This window comes from Anolis carolinensis, unplaced genomic scaffold (assembly GCF_035594765.1).
Source record: "Anolis carolinensis isolate JA03-04 unplaced genomic scaffold, rAnoCar3.1.pri scaffold_8, whole genome shotgun sequence".
In the NCBI taxonomy this organism is placed as follows: Eukaryota; Metazoa; Chordata; class Lepidosauria; order Squamata; family Dactyloidae; genus Anolis; species Anolis carolinensis.
Window position 1 is genome coordinate 29,626,134 of NW_026943819.1, and position 20,069 is coordinate 29,646,202.

Sequence of the window (20,069 nt, forward strand, 5' to 3'; positions counted from 1 at the left end):
AATAAGGAGGGATTAAGGAAAAGCCTAAATAAAGAACAACACTCTGAAAACGGGGGAATTCCAGACAGGAAATATTCAGGGCCAGCTAACACCTCCCAACCAAGGATGCCTCCAGTGAGAAAGCAGCCAGACTTTGGATCTGCAAAGCCATTAAATGCTAATCAAGCTGGCCAATTGCAACGTTCACACTAGCCTCAAACAGAAGAGCTCTTTCTCCCACCCTGGACTTTCCACAGATATATAAATCCCACTTCCCTAGCTTCCAACAGACCTCACAACCTCTGAGGATGCCTGCTATAGGTGTGGGCCTGGCCACAGGCCCCGAAGGCAAGCGGGCCCAGACCAAAGCCAAGAGGAGGCGGGGGGTGCATGCCCAGGTGCCATTTTGCCTTTGCCATTTTCGCTTGCTCGCTCACCAGGCCGAGTCTGGGACCCCCTGCCATAAAATTATTTTTGTCGCTACTTCATAATTGTTTTGCTCCTGTTGTGAATCGTAATGTAAATATTTGATATGCAGGATGTATTTTCATTCACTGGACCAAATACTTGATACGCCCAAATTTGAATACTGGTGGGGTTGGGAGGGGGGGTTGATTTTGTCATTTGGGAGATGTAGTTGCTGGGATTTATAGTTCACCTACAATCAAAGAACACTCTGAAAACACTGGCCATGATCCAATATTTAAGGGCCCATCCGCAAGCTCTTGTTGACAGGGGGGTTTCTCGAATTCTTAACAGCAAGAGAGAGGACGGCAGAAGTCTTTATTCTTGCTTCTTTGCAGGGCAGGTTTCCTCTGGGAAGCAAATACAATGTGAGGCAGGCCTTGGGGAGGAAGGGCCGAGTGCGGGAACAGAGCGAGGGGAGCTTCGCCCTCGGGGCAGCCTCTAGGAAGACATTTGGGGAAGGGGAGTTTTCCTGCAGCCCCTTGCCTTTCCGCCACCACCTCCTCCCTCTCTGCGAAGCCCACGTCTCCATCATCTCAGGCATGTTATTGACGGGATAATTGTTGGGAGGGGGGGTTCAATTCTCTTGCTCTTCACAGTGGTTGGCCTCTTGGGAAACACTTTGGAGATCCTGCCGGAGGGAAAAAAAAATAGACACTTGTCAATACTGGGATGTAATATGTGCCGACAGAATTGGAACACTGCCTTTGCTTTTTTTTAAAAGGTCATATACACTGTATAATACTTTAATAATCATACAAACAAATTACTAGGGAATGCTTGCATCATTGCATAATTGCAGCCAGGCTTTGAAGCTGCAAGGCTATTCAGTGCTACTTAAGGTGGCCAATTGCACTATTCCCACTTGGCTCTGATAAGGGGGGAGGCATCTACATTGCCATATAATCCAGCTTCATACTCCCAAAATCTGGATACTTCCACAACTTCCCCTCCCACATTTTAAACTGTGAGCAACAAATGCCATAATAATAATAATCTTTATTTGTATTCCGCCCTATCTCCCCAAGGGGACTCATTACATTACAGGAAAGGCCAAAATTCCAGATGATTTCAAAAAATCCATTTCCTCACCACCTCCTGAAATGTTGTAAAAGACTGCTGGCCTCCACGCTTAAAATTACGCAAAGAATGCTCTCTCCTACGCTTGAGGCCAAACTAATGTGATGGGAACAGGGGCGTCCAAAATTTTCAGTGTAGAACTCAGTGGAATTTAGTCAATGTGATGAAGTGGCAAAACACTGCAAGTAAATGGGACACTCTTAGCAGCCATTTCTATCGGTTGATTGAGACAAATCACCTTCTCAATTCCCTCTCCGACGATCTGGCTGTATGCTCAGAACACATGGAATAAAATATGCTCCATGACTCCTTATTTCAGATTATTTAAGCAGCTCAAACTTTATTGATTATTTACAACTATATACAAGACAGATCAGATGATCACCAGACTCTGTCCGTCTGCATCGGAGCACGCTGCAGGAGTAAACATTCCATTCTTATCTCTAAACCATACGTCTGGCTATAAAGCGAAAACTTCCCAAACTTACACTCTAGCCATTTCATTTCCACTCTATGCATTTAACCTCTTTCACTACTGAATTACACACACACAGCTTTAAACTCCCAGCACAATTTCACACTATACTAATCCATTTTTACCGACAATTTCTTCAAAAACTCCCAGTTTTGACCTGGCGTGAAGGCCACATGTGAAGCTTTGGGACTGGGGTGTGCCTAAGTTCCTGCATTGCTGCCCCCCAAAAATGAGGGTCCTGGGGGGCTGCGGAGGAGGACTCACCCGCTGCCGGACTTGGAAGCCCTCCGTGATGTCCAACCGCATGTGCTCCACAGTGGATTCATGGGGCATCTGGAAGGGAAGAGAAAAAATAAATTTTCAGGCCAAACAACTGATTTATTCAAGCAGTAAGAAGTTAGTTAATAAGGCACATTCAACTATTAAAACAGTAAGAAAAATCTCTAGTGGTCTATATAGTAGGGATGTGCCATCCACAAAAAATGGTTCAAAAGTCATTACAAAACTGGGAGCGCTGGCACTTGGTTTCTAAAGTGTTTCTAAAGTATACTTAGTTAAAATTTCATTACTATAACGAGACTAACGAAATTCCATTACTACAGTAGAGTCTCGCTTATTCAACATGAATGGGCCGGCAGAATGTTGGATAAGTGAATATGTTGGATAATAAGGAGAGATTAAGGAACAGCCTATTAAACATCAAATTAGGTTATGAATTTACAAATTAAGCAGCAAAAAATCATGTTATACAACAAGTTTTACAGAAAAAGTAGTTCAATACACAGTCATGCTATGTAGTAATGACTGTATTTACGAATTTAGCACCAAAATATGATATATTGAAAACATTGACTACAAAAATGCATTGGATAATCCAGAACGTTGGATAAGTGAGTGTTGGATAAGTGAGACTCTACTGTATTTCGTTACAGTAATTGTGCATAATTAAATAACTATAATTAGGAAAACTTAAGGGGCTCCCATCTCCCTCGTTTTTAAAGCTATTGGGGTGAAACTTGCTACAATGATAGATAACATATACCATTGTTAGCCCACCAAATTTCAGAACATTTAGCTTATCCACAGATTTTTGGTGAATTTCCAAAGTTTTCGGGAGGGATAGACCTGTCTCTTCACTATCCTGATTGGTGCTTTCTGATACTGAGATGTAGTTCAGGGCGAGGCCTAGGGCTCCAAACTACATTTCCCTCCTTCCCAAACTACATTTCCCAGAGTTCTGTGCTGTTCCCAAAATACATTGCTTCTTTTGACCGCTGCTAATGCCGAGACTGCATTAATATTACAGAGGAATGGCAAGGCACTAAGGCAGCCTTTGGCTTCGCTTCCTTGCCTTGCATTAAATATGAAACTAACTTTGGGAGCCTTCTAATACTAAGTGAAAAAGTATGGGTAAGTTTTGATTCTAAAATATTTGATCTGGGCCATGCAAATGCTTTGGATATGGCTTTGGACTTACAAAACTTCCAATTTTCTTACGATTTCCGAAACTTCCAATTCCTTTGCACAAGCTTACTATATATAGGTGTCCCTTTTCCCAAGGCAACACTTGGAAACAATCACGACAAGTTATAAAAGGCAATAAAAGATGGCACGTTTTTCAAAATATAGGGCTTCCAAGTTCCACTTCTTGGGGTCAGGCAGAACTGTGAGTGTGAATGCCGCCCCCTCCCCAATTTGCAATGCCCACTCCCCATACACACGTGTACCAGGGTTGGGGGTGCCCGGAAGAGGTAGCTGAAAGGGTAGTAGAGGAAGTTGACGAAAGAGGCGGCGTAGAGGTCGGCGTAGCGGGTCAGCTGGCTGGAAAAGAGGGTCTGGCGGGAGCCGCAGCGGAAGAGGCTGCCCATCTTCCCGTAGCACATGTCCATCTCATGGGTGACTTTCTGCAAGAAAGAGAGAGCAGGGCAGCTGGTCACTATGGAACGCCATTGGCCGGGAAGCAGCAGGGGTCCCTTCCCCAGAGATGGAGCCCCATGGGGACCCCAGAGCAGCTGACCTGGATCTGCTTCTTGAGGGCGCTGATATCCGGACGCTCGTTGCTCCCGCTGTCCAGGTATCTGGGGGAAGAGGGTATGTGCGGGGTTGAAGCCATCCGGATGGTGCCAACATCACCATCTATGCATCTTCTCCATCACTTGCAAAATATGACATATTTATCTCTCACCTTACCCTCCCTTATCAGTGTTTTCTTTTCCAAAGCCTTTACAATAAATATGCAATATATGACATATTTATCTCTCATCTTACCCTCCCTTATCAGTGTTTTCTTTTCCAAAGCCTTTACAATAAATATGCAATATATGACATATTTATCTCTCATCTTACCCTCCCTTATCAGTGTTTTCTTTTCCAAAGCCTTTACAATAAATATGCAATATACCACATATTTATCTCTCATCTTACCCTCCCTTATCAGTGTTTTCTTTTCCAAAGCCTTTACAATAAACATGCAATATATGACATATTTATCTCTCATCTTACCCTCCCCTATGACTGTTTTCTTTTCCAAAGCCTTTGCAATAAATATGCAATATATGACATATTTATCTCTCATCTTACCCTCCCTTATCACTGTTTTCTTTTCCAAAGCCTTTACAATAAATATGCAATATATGACATATTTATCTCTCATCTTACCCTCCCTTATCAGTGCTTTCTTTTCCAAAGCCTTTACAATAAATATGCAATATATGACATATTTATCTCTCATCTTACCCTCCCTTATCAGTGTTTTCTTTTCCAAAGCCTTTACAATAAATATGCAATATATGACATATTTATCTCTCATCTTACCCTCCCTTATCAGTGTTTTCTTTTCCAAAGCCTTTACAATAAATATGCAATATACCACATATTTATCTCTCATCTTACCCTCCCTTATCAGTGTTTTCTTTTCCAAAGCCTTTACAATAAATATGCAATATATGACATATTTATCTCTCATCTTACCCTCTCCTATGACTGTTTTCTTTTCCAAAGCCTTTGCAATAAATATGCAATATATGACATATTTATCTCTCATCTTACCCTCCCTTATCACTGTTTTCTTTTCCAAAGCCTTTACAATAAATATGCAATATATGACATATTTATCTCTCATCTCACCCTCCCTTATCAGTGTTTTCTTTTCCAAAGCCTTTACAATAAATATGCAAATATATGACATATTTATCTCTCATCTTACCCTCCCTTATCAGTGTTTTCTTTTCCAAAGCCTCCCTCGCTCTTAACCAAGGGAATGTTTTGAAAAGGGAATGAAGCCCTTGCAAGTCAGGAAGAATATATATACAATAGAGTCTCACTTATCCAATGTTCTGGATTATCCAACGCATTTTTGTAGTCAATGTTTTCAATATATCATGATATTTTGGTGCTAAATTTGTAAATACAGTAATTACTACATAGCATTACTGCGTATTGAACTACTTTTTCTGTCAAATTTGTTGTATAACATGATGTTTTGGTGCTTAATTTGTAAAATCATAATCTAATTTGATGTTTAATAGGGTTTTCCTTAATTTCTCCTTATTATCCAACATATTCACTTATCCAATGTTCTGCCGGCCCGTTTATGTTGGATAAGTGAGACTCTACTGTAGATGTACATTGTGATCCGCCCTGAGTCTCTTCCGGGGTGAGAAAGAAGGGCGGAATATAAATACTGCAAATAAATAAACCCTCTCACACTGGAAATGGCAGTAAAAAGAACCTTTGTTTTAAAAACTATTCATGACACGCTTGTAGCTGGAGAAGGCCTCCTGACTCACTGGTACAGCTCCGCCAGGAAGACGTCCAGACTCCGCAGCTCCTCAAAGAGTTCTGCAAAAGAGACCAGAAAAGAACCTGAGTCAATGGGGTGAGTGGGTGGGGGTCTGTCCCCAGTGTTAAGGGGATTATCAACTCTTGCCACCACTATTGGAAGATTTAACCACTGGCTACTTAGAGAGGAGACTTTTAAAATTTTATTTTTCTTCTTTCTTGTTTGCTTTTGATGGTAAAATAGATGACAAAAGCTAAGATGTTAAAAAGAACAATAACACACTTATTGAGACACAAGCTTAATGGTTACAATAACTTCTTTAGAGGCACTTAGATTAACAGTTGCAAAGCTATATTGAGATGTTTCAAACTTTAAAATATTACTTGCTCCTTTACTGCTTTAACCTGCAGTCACCCTGTGAATTTCAATCACAGACAATCTGTTCCTTATCTGGAAACAGACTACCTTAAAATAAGCCACCAAACTTATTTTAAAATGACTCAAAAATCAAACATTTGAGCCACCCTGATCCCTTCACTGAGGATCAGCCTTCTCCTTCTTCAGTAAAACGGCAGTTGGCTCCGCCCCCTTCTCCATGGCAACCAACCCATGAGTGCAAAGTAACTGAAATATTAACCCTTTTAAAACACAATTAAACATGGCTTCTGTAACTAAAAAAATTACACTTCGTTACACCCAACAACAAGTCTTGTTGTTATCCATGCCCGTTATCCACCTCCCACCCCGATCCCATCCTGCTCCTCACCGCTCTTCTCGGTCCAGACGTGGAGCTCCTTGGCCAGTTCGGGCACCACCAGGAAGGTCCTCCAGCCCTGTCGCTTCTTGGACTTGAGGATGTCCCCAAAGATGTGGTCCCCGATGTAGAGGATGTCCTTCCCCTTGACCCCCAGGAGGTCGCACACCACGTCCGAGGAGCCTGGGCCAGAATGGGAATGGGAGATCCGGAGGTTGGGGTCACACAAGTCACCCCCGGCACCACCCCACAGTGAGACGGGGGCCCGGCATGGGGAGAGGGCACGGGACTGTACCTCCAGAGTAGACGGTGCTGTGCTGGAGCGGCCCCGTGTAGGTCCCAATCCGCAGCTTCCCTGTGTCCTGCAACCAAGGACAGGGGTTATATAGTCGAAACACAAGAAATGGAACCTGGTTGTCTCCCTCACCTGTTTTCTGGCTCTGGGGCACTCTGGTCTCAATCAAGTCTTACAAACAGGATATAAATCAGTGATTCCCAAAGTGGAAGCTACCGCCCCCTGGTGGGCGCTGCAGCGATCCAGGGAAGGAGGCCCCGCCCCCTTCCCTAGCTCCGCCCTCTGTGTCCCAACAAGCGCCTCAGGAGAGGTATAGATTCTCAGCCCTGTCTCAGGCTCTTGGAATGAGGCCACACCCACTCCTTTAGCTCCGCCCCGTTTCCTAACAGGCGCTTCAGGTGCTCAGCCCTGTCTCTGGCACTTGGGAAAAGGCCCCGCCCCTCCCCTGGCCCCGCCCCCGTGTCCTAATAGGTGCCATCACCGCACCCCTGGATCGCTGCAGCGCCCACCAGGGGGCGGTAGTGCCCACTTTGGGAATCACTGCTCTAGCAATTCATCCCCACTCTATGCATTTAACCTCTTTACTTCTAGATCACACACAGCTTTAAACTACCAAGCATTATTTCACACTATATCAAAACAAATACTGGCAGTTTCTGTCTAGTGAAGAAGTGCTTCCTTGCTTCCTCACTCCCTGCCCCCTTCCTTCCCCACCGGACACTTACGGTGTTGACCTGGCGCAGGACCGTCCCCTCCGCGAAGAAGAGCGGCTTGCGAGTGTCCACCACGATGAGGTCGAAATAGGAGCGCCAGGGGCGATGGGCAGGGCGAGGTCCATCCTGCCGCGGAGAAGGACGGGTCAAGATGGAGATGGGGAGGGATGGAGAAAAGTCCATTACCGTCCATCACTTGGTGCCCACTGTGCACTCAGTCCTTGGACTCACCTCTCCTTCGTGGTTGAAGTTGAACAAGTACGTCATGATGGCCTGCAAGAGAGAAGCCCATAGCCAAGTGAAAAGAAATGGTCAGGATTCATAGAATCATGGAATCATAGAACTGGGAAAGACCACGTGAGCCATCTAGCTCAACCCCCTGCCGTGCAGGAAAAGCACCATCAAAGCACCCCTGATAGATGGCCATCCCGCCTCTGTTTAAAAGTCTCCAAGGAAGGAGCTTCTACCACACTCCGAGGCAGAGAATTCCACTGCTGAATAGCTCTTACAAATCACTTGAACATTAGCTCGAAAACAGCTGCAGCTGCGACTAGAGAATTTTGGTACCGCTGAATGTGAGGAGGCTAATTTAACTTAATTTATGACACCATAAAACTGCCGGTGGAGGGAGAAGAACATAAGGAAGCACTACCATCAAAAAGGACTCGGTGTCACAGTGGATGACGAAGCGGCAGCTCCCCCTGTGGCCGGAATCGAGCATACCCTCATGAAGCCGGAGGCTGGAAAATGTTAAAATTGCCTCTACTGTCTGTCTGTATATGTTGTATGTCTAATAATGGCATTGAATGTTTGCCATGCATACGTGCATTGTAATTCGCCCTGAGTCCTTTTCGCGGTGAGAAATATGGTAAATACATAAATAGATAAATAAGCCCCATATCAGGAAGAACTTATCTTAAAATTAATGGAAGTTTCTTGCTATGAGTAACTGCCGTAGACATTCTGGTGCTAAGAGTACAGAATGGTACACAAATGGAAATTTTAGATAAAAGGTGCTTACAGAAGGTCAAGGATCCTGAAGTTAAAAATATGCTATTGGAAATAATGTAAAATGATAAAAAAAATTGATGCACATTGTGATGTTTGTATGATGCATGCATGTAATTATAAAGGATATATAAGCACTTTATATGTTTTAAATCTGTATATTGTTTTATTGTTTATTTCCTAATTGTTTTTAATTGCTCCATGTTTTATTCTACCGTATTGTTGTTTATCGGCATTCAGTTTTGTCGGATTTGTAAGCCGCCTTGAGTCCCCTCGGGTGAGAAAGATGGGATAGAAATGATGTAAATAAATAAAAAAAACTATAAGCAAAGGCAATTCTATTGCTCTTTGCTCTGTCTTCCTGAATCAACCAGCAGGATCTAATTCAATCGACCGACGGAAAATAAATCCGTACTTTCACAGACCTCAGGAGCTTCCTTGGTCTCGTTTCCTCGTGCCTTTGATAACAGTGGAAGCTCCTTTTTTGGAGATTTCCAAAAAGGTTGGTCATGTGTCAGTGATGCTTTGGTTGTGCTTTTCCTGCACGGCAAGGGGTTGGACTAGATGGCCCTTGGGGTCCCTTCCAACTCTTCCAACCCGAGAAAGAGGGTCTCGGGGAGGGGGCAAGCCTTGGGATGGGGAGGGGGATCCTGACTCACGTCGGTGTAGCTGTAGTCGCTGTTGGTGGCGAGGAAGACCTTCCCGGCCTCCTTCATGCGGCTCAGGAGCAGCGGGATCCGATCCTGTGGAATTGAGTTTTGGAGAGCGTCAGGTGGTCTTAGGAAGGCTGAAGATCTCTCCGCCTCTCCTCTTCCTTTTTGGAAAAGTAAGGCAATGATCTCAAAGGGTTCTGGCTCAGGAGGCAATCAGGCAGAAAATTTATTTATTTATTTATTTACAGTATTTATATTCCGCCCTTCTTTCTCACCCCAAAGGGGACTCAGGGCGGATTACAATGAACACATATATGGCAAACATTCAATGCCAATAGACAAACAACATTCAGTTTTAGACAGACACAGAGGCATTTTTAACATCTTTCCAGCTTCACGATTCCGGCCACAGGGGGAGCTGTTGCTTCACCGTCCATTGGTGGCTGTTCTTCCTCATTCTTTTCCTCCTGAGCAGTTTTATGGTGTTGTAGATTAGTTAAATTAGCCTCCCGCATAAAGCGTACCTAAATTTTCCCTACTTGACAGATGCAACTGTCTTTCGGGGCTGCTAGGTCAACAGCAAGCCGGGGCTATTTTTTATTTTTTTTTATGGTCGGAGGCTCAACCCGACCCGGGCTTTGAACTCATGACCTCTCGGTCAGTAGTGATTTATAGCAGCTGGTTACTAGCCAGCTGCGCCACAGCCCGGCCCCCAGTCTCGTGAGCGTACAAAAAGCAAATAATTTATTTTCATCAAAGCTATGATGAAGGCAAACAGCCGTACATACACAAAGGTCCGTACAAGCAAATGGCCGCTGCAAAGCGTGTCGCAGTTAACAAAGATTATATACCGGCCGGGCTGTGGCGCAGCTGGCTAGTAACCAGCTGCAATAAATCACTACTGACCGAGAGGTCATGAGTTCGAAGCCCGGGTCGGGTTAAGCCTCCGATCATTAATAGCCCCGGCTTGCTGTTGACCTATGCAGCCCCGAAAGACAGTTGCACCTGTCAATTAGGGAAATTTAGGTACGCTTTATGCGGGAGGCTAATTTAACTAATTTACAACAAAATAAAACTGCCAGCAAAACACGAGGAAAGGAATGAGGAAGTACACCCACTACCCTGTTTCCCCTAAAATAAGACATCCCCAGAAAATAAGACCTAGTAGAGGTTTTGCTGAATTGCTAAATATAAGGCCTCCCCCGAAAGTAAGACCTAGCAAAGTTTTTGTTTGGAAGCATGACCGCCAAAGAGAACACCAGAGCATGCAGGATTGGTAAATGTACGTACCATAAAGTGTTGTACATGGAAATACTGGTAGTAGCAAGAAATTCTTGATAGGATTCACAGTTTGTCTGGTTATGCTGGTTTGTGATAACTACTGTACAGTATATAATGTTTATTTTTTTTGTTCAACAATAAATGTGAATTCTTCTTCATGGAAAAGTAAGACATCCCCTGAAAATAAGACCTAGAGCATCTTTGGGAGCAAAAATTAATATAAGACACTGTCTTATTTTTGGGGAAACACGGTAGTAGACAGTGAAGCAACAGCTCCTCCTGTGGCTGGAATCGTGAAGCTGGAAAAAAAATGTTAAATGCCTCTGTGTCTGTCTATACTGTATGTTGTTTGTCTGTTGGCATTGAATGTTTGCCATGTATGTGTTCATTGTAATCCGCCCTGAGAAAGAAGGGCGGAATATAAATACTGTAAATAAATAATACCTTGGCTTATCTAAACTTGGAGAAAAAGCACCAGCTCAAAAAGGAAGGGCACATGTTTGGTTCATGCTAAATGTTTACATTATCTATATAAAAAGGCTAATATGATATATGCAGAGGCAAAGCTATACAGTAGAGTCTCACTTATCCAAGCTTCACTTATCCAATGTTCCGGATTATCCAAGGCAGTCTGCCTTTTAGTAGTCAATGTTTTTGTAGTAAATGTTGCAATGTTTTGGTGCTAAATTTGTAAATACAGTAATTACTACATAACATTACTGCGTATTGAACTGCTTTTTCTGTCAATTTGTTGTAAAACATGATGTTTTGGTGCTTCATTTGTAAAATCATAATGTACTGTATATACTCAAGTATAAGCCGGGTTTTTCAGCCCTTTTTAAGGCTGAAAAAGCCCCCCTCGGCTTATACTCGGGTGAGGATCCTGGTTGGCTTATATTTGGGTCAGCTTATATATGGTACATTTATTATTTTTCTCTATTAATATTGGTATTATTACATGTATTATTGTACTCTATTATTGTTGCTACTATTACATTTATTTTACTCTATTTTTATTATTATTAATACGTTTATTATTTCACTCTGATCTTATTATTATTATTACATTTATTATTTTACTCTATTTATTATTACATGTATTATTTTCCTTTATTTATTATTATTATTATTACATGGATTATTTTACTCTATTAGTATTAAAAGGATACATTTACATTGTCCTTTTATTAAAAGGACATTTACATTGAAGAAGATGAGAATCATGATTGGATCAGAGTTGGACAGTCTTATCTCAAATTTGAGCTTGATGTAAATATTCAAAAACATTTAACCTACTGATGCCTCAGTTAATGTAATTTTATTGGTATCTATTTTTGTTTCTGAAATTTCCCATCCTCGGCTTATACTGGAGTCAATGTTTTCCCAGTTTTTTGGTGGTAAAATTAGGTGCCTTGGCTTATAGTCGGGTTGGCTTATACTCGAGTATATACGGTAATTTGATGTTTAATAGGCTTTTTTCTTAATCCCTTATTATCCAACATTTTCGCTTATCCAAGGTTCTGCCAGCCTGCTTATCTCAGTTAAGTGAGACTCTACTTTATATGCAAAAGTTTACTATTTTCTGGCTTATGGTCCCTTCAGAAACAGATGGCAAATCCTGTCGATGTGGATGAACTATAACTCCCAACCTCAGAGTTGAGTCCCCTCGAAACCCCAGCAGTATTCAAAGTCTGGCATGTTGTGTATGTGTAGCAAGTTTATAAGCTCCATCACCATTTTGGTACAACATGCTCTCTGCATGTTGATGAACTACAACTCCCAGGATTCAAAAACAGCCCCCACAACCCCACCAGTATTCAATGTTGGCCATGTAGGTAGAGTGCCAGGTTTTGTGCAGATCTATTGTGTTCAGGGTACCCTTTGATTGTAGGTGAACTATAAATCCCAGCAACTACAACTCCCAAACGACAAAATCAATCCCCCCAAACCCACCAGTATTCAAATCTGAGCGAACCCAGATTTATCAGTTGAACCCTGAGGATGGTATTCCCGCATTCCATCCCAGTTCCCATTTCTTGGCCCCACTCACGTCTTTCACCACGTACTTCTCCAGGTCCTGCAACGTCTTCTCCTTCAGGGAGCCCTGGGAGAAGAAAGGAAGCATTGAACCATGCATCTGTCGGAAGTCAACCATGCACTGCATACATTTATAGTCCTCGTGGTTGGAAATAGCAACCCTCTTCAAGCCTCCACTCGTAATTTCTTTGTATATTATTCTGTTTGCTTACGGTATTTTATATGCATATTTTGGCATGCAGCTTTCCCTTGACTCTATGTTTCTTGAGGTTGTGGGAGGAGCTACAGACCATGATCAGATCTGGGACTACTCTGAGCTCAGACTCCATTTTCGAACACGGAGATACTTTAAACTTTGGATAGTTAGGAGCAAACTCATGTTGCTGTTCAATGTGTTGTGCAACCCTCATGTTGCTGTTGATTATAAGAAATATGCCCTGTGTTATCTGCACAGAGAAATTGTTAATGTGGGATTTGTGTATTGATAGTGTTTAAATGCAATTTGTGCCATGCTTGTATTGCAACTGAATGCATCATCCAGAATGTACCATAGTGTGGAAAGAGTTAATTGCCAAGAAGCTGTGATGACCTTGATGTGTGGCTGGAACTAGGGAGTATCCAGATACAAGTGTTTGTGCATAACGATTGCATCAGTTCAGTTCTGTTCAGTTGAGTTCTGTCTGCCTAGAGTTCAAGTCAAGTTCTGTTGGAGAACAGAACAGTCCTGTGTTCGTCTGTCATTTGCAAGTCTGTTTGTGTTGATTACTGCTGCATACAGAAAAACTTTGTAAATAATTTTACCAACGTCTCTGAGTGTCTTTTTGTTCTGCGCTCCACGGCTTCCATCCAACTACTGCTGCGCTGCAAATACTCTGACAGAAATTACATCAAATCCTATCTGTAACTGGATTAACAAGTTATGCACCTGTATGCTGAATACATGAAGGTTGTGAGTAAACCAGATATGTTATGTTTAACGAAGTCTACTTTAACTTTGTCTCTTGAATATAGAAATAAGATGTTTTATGGGAGAGGAGATGTTTTTGGGCACTGAAAAGAACCTTTCTGAAGAGCTGCTATACTATGCATGGGCATAATCTCTGTTCCTAACAGATCAGAGACAACTAGGTTATCGGTCTAACAACTGAAAAGCCAAATTGCCTTGCATAAGTACATGTGGATATATATGACTGAAGAGAAGATTTTATGGTCTCTAAAAAGGTCATGCCTTTCCAAAACTCATTGATGGCCAACTCATTGAGGTTGTAGGGCAGGCATGGGCCAACTCCGGCCCTCCCTCCAGGTGTTTTGGACTTCAACTCCCACAATTCCTAACAGCCGGCCCATGCCAATGCCGGAGCTATACTATTATTCTACTTGTAGATACTCTGTTGTTCTGAGGGAATTTGCCCAACACTTGGACCCCTCCCTCACCGACAGGTGGACGTGGTCCATGGCCTCGCGGACGTCTTGGAAGATGCTGCGGAAGGACATGAAGAGGTTGCCGTGCTTGTAGCCGGTCTCACAGCTGCAAGAAGTGAGGAGAGATGGGTCAGATCGCGAGGGGGAGCAGAAGGAAAGCAGACCCCCACCGTGCTATAGCACAGTTAGTTAATCGCCAGATGCAAGAGATCACTGCCGACCGTAATGTTACTGAGTTTGAAGCCCAAGTCAAGCAAAGAGACCTCCAAAGACCATCTAGATGGTCTCATAAGACCATCGGTAAGGAAAGGGACCCTCAAAAACTATCTAGATGATCTCATCAGGCCATCAGAAGACCATAGATAAGGAAAGGAACCCTCAAAGACCATCTAGATGGTTTCATAAGACCATAGGTAAGGAAAGGGGCACCCAAAGGCCATCTAGACAATCTCATAAAACCATAGGTAAGGAAAGGGACCCTCAAAGGCCATCTAGACGGTCTCATAGGACCATAGATAAGGAAAGGGACTTCCAAAAGCCATCTAGATTGTCTCATAAGGCTGTAGTTAAGCAAACAGACCTTCAAAGACTATCTAGATGATCTCATCAGGCCATCAGAAGACCATATGTAAGGAAAGGAACTCTCAAAGGCCATCTAGATGATCTCATAAGGCCAGCAGAAGACCACTGATAAGGAAAGGGACCTTGAAGACCATCTAGATGGTTTCATAAGACCGTAAGTAAGGAAAGGGGCCCCCAAAGGCCATCTAGACAATCTCATAAAACCATAGGTAAGGAAAGGGACCCTCAAAGGCCATCTAGAGAGTCTCATAGGACTATAGGTAAGGAAAGTGACCTCCAAAAGCCATCTAGATGTTCTCCTAAGGCCGTAGCTAAGCAAAGAGACCTCCAAAGACCATCTAGACGATCTCATAAGACCATAGGTAAGCAAAGAGACCCTCAAAGGCTATCCAGATGTTCTCATAGGACTATAGGTAAGGAAAGTGACCTCCAAAAGCCATCTAGATGTTCTCATAAGGCCGTAGCTAAGCAAAGAGACCTCCAAAGACCATGTAGACGATCTCATAAGACCATAGGTAAGCAAAGAGACCCTCGAAGGCTATCCAGATGTTCTCATAGGACTATAGGTAAGGAAAGTGACCTCCAAAAGCCATCTAGATGTTCTCATAAGGCCGTAGCTAAGCAAAGAGACCTCCAAAGACCATCTAGACGATCTCATAAGACCATAGGTAAGCAAAGAGACCCTCAAAGGCTATCCAGATGTTCTCATAGGACTATAGGTAAGGAAAGTGACCTCCAAAAGCCATCTAGATGTTCTCATAAGGCCGTAGCTAAGCAAAGAGACCTCCAAAGACCATGTAGACGATCTCATAAGACCATAGGTAAGCAAAGAGACCCTCAAAGGCTATCCAGATGTTCTCATAGGACTATAGGTAAGGAAAGTGACCTCCAAAAGCCATCTAGATGTTCTCATAAGGCCGTAGCTAAGCAAAGAGACCTTCAAAGACCATCTAGACGATCTCATAAGATCATAGATAAGCAAAGAGACCTCCAAAGACCAGGTAGACTTAGGTCAACCCTAGGTCTAAAGTTTAGGACAGGTAAATGATCTTGGAGGGCCCCTGCTGTAAATAGAGAAATAATTCCCTACCAAACTCACTTGACGTATCTGGAGCAGTTGGTGAAGAAGTCCACCAGGCAGGCAAAGAGGAAGGTCTCTGGGGAAAGAGAAGGGGTCAGTGGAGGATTGGAGGAGGGGTCTCCTCGTGGGGTGCCCTCCCGTCCTGCCTCTGGCTCACCTACCTGTCAGGTTGAACAAGGTGTTCAGGATATGGAACCGCTTGGTGTCGTCCCTCTGGATGAACTTGTTGGGGTAAAAGTTCCAGATTTCGGCTCTGAAAGGAAGGAAAGAAGCTTCCTGTATTGAGTGTCCGCCCCCCATTGCCAAAGAGAAGCCCCCCAGGCTCAGTCCAAGGAGGAGAGTGGGGAGGAAGGACTGGGAGTGGGGGAACGTTCATCGAATTTCGTAAGATTTTATAGACTCACAGCGTTGGAAGTGACTCCATGGGCCATCTAGTCCAACCCCCTTCTGCCATGCAGGAAAAACATAACCCAAGCACCCCTGACAGATGGCCCTCCAGTCTCAATAATAATAATGCTTTGATTGAAGTCAAAAATCAGAAACTCCTCAAAGCACAGCAGACAAAAAACCAGTACAAGAAAACCGCACTACAAACTAGAGCTGACAGCTGGCACAACAAAACATTGAATGGAAAGTTCCTTGATAAAATTGAAGGAAAAGCTGATAAGGAGAAGACCTGGCTCTGGCTCACGAATGGGACCCTGAAGAAGGAGACCGAAGGCCTGATCCTTGCAGCCCAGGAGCAAGACATCAGGACAAAGGACATTAATAATAATAATAATAATAATAATAATAATAATAATAATAATAATAGAAGACCTGGCTCTGGCTCACGAATGGGACCCTGAAGAAGGAGACAGAAGGCCTGATCCTTGCAGCCCAGGAGCAAGACATCAGGACAAAGGCCATTAATAATAATAATAATAATAATAATAATAATAATAATAATAATAATAGAAGACCTGTCTCTGGCTCACGAATGGGACCCTGAAGAAGGAGACAGAAGGCCCGATCCTTGCAGCCCAGGAGCAAGACATCAGGACAAAGGCAATTAATAATAATAATAATAATAATAATAATAATAATAATAATAGAAGACCTGTCTCTGGCTCACGAATGGGACCCTGAAGAAGGAGACAGAAGGCCTGATCCTTGCAGCCCAGGAGCAAGACATCAGAACAAAGGCAACTAATAATAATAATAATAATAATAATAATAATAATAATAATAATAATAGAAGACCTGTCTCTGGCTCACGAATGGGACCCTGAAGAAGGAGACAGAAGGCCTGATCCTTGCAGCCCAGGAGCAAGACATCAGGACAAAGGCAATTAATAATAATAATAATAATAATAATAATAATAATAATAGAAGACCTGGCTCTGGCTCACGAATGGGACCCTGAAGAAGGAGACAGAAGGCCTGATCCTTGCAGCCCAGGAGCAAGACATCAGGACAAAGGCAATTAATAATAATAATAATAATAATAATAATAATAATAATAATAATAATAATAATAATAGAAGACCTGGCTCTGGCTCACGAATGGGACCCTGAAGAAGGAGACAGAAGGCCTGATCCTTGCAGCCCAGGAGCAAGACATCAGGACAAAGGCAATTAATAATAATAATAATAATAATAATAGAAGACCTGGCTCTGGCTCACGAATGGGACCCTGAAGAAGGAGACAGAAGGCCTGATCCTTGCAGCCCAGGAGCAAGACATCAGGACAAAGGCAATTAATAATAATAATAATAATAATAATAATAATAGAAGACCTGGCTCTGGCTCACAAATGGGACCCTGAAGAAGGAGACAGAAGGCCTGATCCTTGCAGCCCAGGAGCAAGACATCAGGACAAAGGCAATTAATAATAATAATAATAATAATAATAATAATAATAATAATAGAAGACCTGGCTCTGGCTCACGAATGGGACCCTGAAGAAGGAGAAACAAGGCCTGATCCTTGCAGCCCAGGAGCAAGACATCAGGACAAAGGCAATTAATAATAATAATAATAATAATAATAATAATAATAATAATAATAATAGAAGACCTGTCTCTGGCTCACGAATGGGACCCTGAAGAAGGAGACAGAAGGCCTGATCCTTGCAGCCCAGGAGCAAGACATCAGGACAAAGGCAATTAATAATAATAATAATAATAATAATAATAATAATAATAGAAGACCTGGCTCTGGCTCACGAATGGGACCCTGAAGAAGGAGAAACAAGGCCTGATCCTTGCAGCCCAGGAGCAAGACATCAGGACAAAGGCAATTAATAATAATAATAATAATAATAATAATAGAAGACCTGGCTCTGGCTCACGAATGGGACCCTGAAGAAGAAGACAGAAGGCCTGATCCTTGCAGCCCAGGAGCAAGACATCAGGACAAAGGCAATTAATAATAATAATAATAATAATAATAATAATAGAAGACCTGGCTCTGGCTCACGAATGGGACCCTGAAGAAGGAGACAGAAGGCCTGATCCTTGCAGCCCAGGAGCAAGACCTCAGGACAAAGGCAAATAATAATAATAATAATAATAATAATAATAATAATAATAATAATAATAGAAGACCTGGCTCTGGCTCACGAATGGGACCCTGAAGAAGGAGACAGAAGGCCTGATCCTTGCAGCCCAGGAGCAAGACATCAGGACAAAGGCAGTTAATAATAATAATAATAATAATAATAATAATAGAAGACCTGGCTCTGGCTCACGAATGGGACCCTGAAGAAGAAGACAGAAGGCCTGATCCTTGCAGCCCAGGAGCAAGACATCAGGACAAAGGCAATTAATAATAATAATAATAATAATAATAATAATAGAAGACCTGGCTCTGGCTCACGAATGGGACCCTGAAGAAGGAGACAGAAGGCCTGATCCTTGCAGCCCAGGAGCAAGACCTCAGGACAAAGGCAAATAATAATAATAATAATAATAATAATAATAATAATAATAATAATAATAGAAGACCTGGCTCTGGCTCACGAATGGGACCCTGAAGAAGGAGACAGAAGGCCTGATCCTTGCAGCCCAGGAGCAAGACATCAGGACAAAGGCCATTCAGGCCAAGATCGAAAAATCAGCTGATGACCCAAAATGCAGACTGTGCAAGGAAACCGATGAAACCATGGATCATATCCTCAGCTGCTGTAAGAAAATCGCACAGACAGACTACAAACAGAGGCACAACTACGTGGCCCAAAGGATTCATTGGAACTTATGCCTCAAGTACCACCTCCCAGCAGCAAAGAACTGGTGGGATCACAAACCTGCAAAAGTCTTGGAAAATGAGCACACAAAGATACTGTGGGACTTCCAAATCCAGACTGACAAAGTTCTGGAACACAACACACCAGACATCACAGTTGTGGAAAAGAAAAAGGTTTGGATCATTGATGTCGCCATCCCAGGTGACAGTCGCATTGAACAAAAACAAAAAGAAAAACTCAGCCGCTCTCAGGACCTCAAGATTGAACTTCAAAGACTGTGGCAGAAACCAGTGCAGGTGGTCCCGGTGGTGATGGGCACACTGGGTGCCGTGCCAAAAGATCTCAGCCGGCATTTGGAAACAATAGACATTGACAAAATTATGATCTGCCAACTGCAAAAGGCCACCCAGCTGGGATCTGCACGCATCATCCCAAAATACATCACACAGTCCTAGACACTTGGGAAGTGTTCGATTTGTGATTTTGTGATACGAAATCCAGCATATCTATCTTGTTTGCTGTGTCATACTATGTCGTTATGTCAATAATAATAATAATGATGATGTGGTTGGAAGAAACCCCCAAGAGCCATCTATTCCAACCTCCTTCTGCCATGAGAGAAAAGCAGAATCTAAGCACCCCTGACAGATGGCCATCCAACCTCATTATTATTATTATTATTATTATTATTATTGAATCCTAGAGTTGGAGGGGACCACATGGTCCATCTAGTCCAACCCTCTTCCGCCATGCAGGAAAAGTACAATCCAAGCACCCCCGACAGATGGCCATCCATCCTCTGTTTCAAAGCCTCCAAAGAAGGAGCTCCTACTCCACTCCGAGGCAGAGAGTTCCACTGCTGAACAGCTCCCAATGTCCAATTGGAATCTCCTTCCCTGCATTGAGTCCTAGCCTCTCGGTCTGCAGCAGGAGCAACAAAGAAAGGACTATGGCGGGAGGCACTCACCCCTTGAGGAAGCGGAAGCCGTGGGCGCAGACCAGGAGGTTGCCGTGGGAGTCCACCTTCAGCAGGTTCCCATAGAGAGCGTCAAAGACCAGGCCCCTGCGGACAGAAGAAGGGGGCGGAGACGGGTTTGTGGGGTCGGGTAGGTCCCAGATCCCCCCACGACCTCAGGGAGACCTCCCACCTGGCCGGGCTCCTTACCTGGTGGGGAAGGTGGGGTCATACTTGTAGGCCAGGACCTCCTTAGGATACCCGATGGAGACCAGGCGTTCC

The 20,069-nt window shown here is 43.2% G+C and overlaps 1 protein-coding gene across 3 annotated transcripts in view; it reads right to left on the bottom strand.

Annotated features, from left to right (window-relative positions):
• Positions 1-669: 669 nt before the first annotated feature.
• The window catches only part of LOC134293435 (cytosolic purine 5'-nucleotidase-like), a 24,228-nt gene continuing 4,828 nt past the window's right edge, over positions 670-20,069 (bottom strand). Inside the window, exons 3-18 of one of the 3 annotated variants that reach the window (XM_062960964.1) lie at positions 19,998-20,069; positions 19,800-19,895; positions 15,768-15,859; positions 15,625-15,682; positions 13,956-14,049; positions 12,535-12,588; positions 9,210-9,293; positions 7,774-7,815; positions 7,555-7,668; positions 6,830-6,896; positions 6,547-6,717; positions 5,788-5,839; positions 4,017-4,077; positions 3,727-3,903; positions 2,264-2,332; positions 670-1,075 (exon numbers count right to left, since the gene is read on the bottom strand). The exon at positions 19,998-20,069 is cut by the window's right edge and continues 46 nt beyond it. In XM_062960964.1, the coding sequence (XP_062817034.1) occupies positions 1,022-1,075; positions 2,264-2,332; positions 3,727-3,903; positions 4,017-4,077; positions 5,788-5,839; positions 6,547-6,717; positions 6,830-6,896; positions 7,555-7,668; positions 7,774-7,815; positions 9,210-9,293; positions 12,535-12,588; positions 13,956-14,049; positions 15,625-15,682; positions 15,768-15,859; positions 19,800-19,895; positions 19,998-20,069 (1,357 nt within the window). In that variant the 3' untranslated portion in view covers positions 670-1,021. Of the gene's footprint in view, positions 1,076-2,263; positions 2,333-3,444; positions 3,904-4,016; positions 4,078-5,787; positions 5,840-6,546; positions 6,718-6,829; positions 6,897-7,554; positions 7,669-7,773; positions 7,816-9,209; positions 9,294-12,534; positions 12,589-13,955; positions 14,050-15,624; positions 15,683-15,767; positions 15,860-19,799; positions 19,896-19,997 lie in introns of those variants that run through there. The other 2 variants (XM_062960962.1, XM_062960965.1) reach the window with 2 other exon arrangements.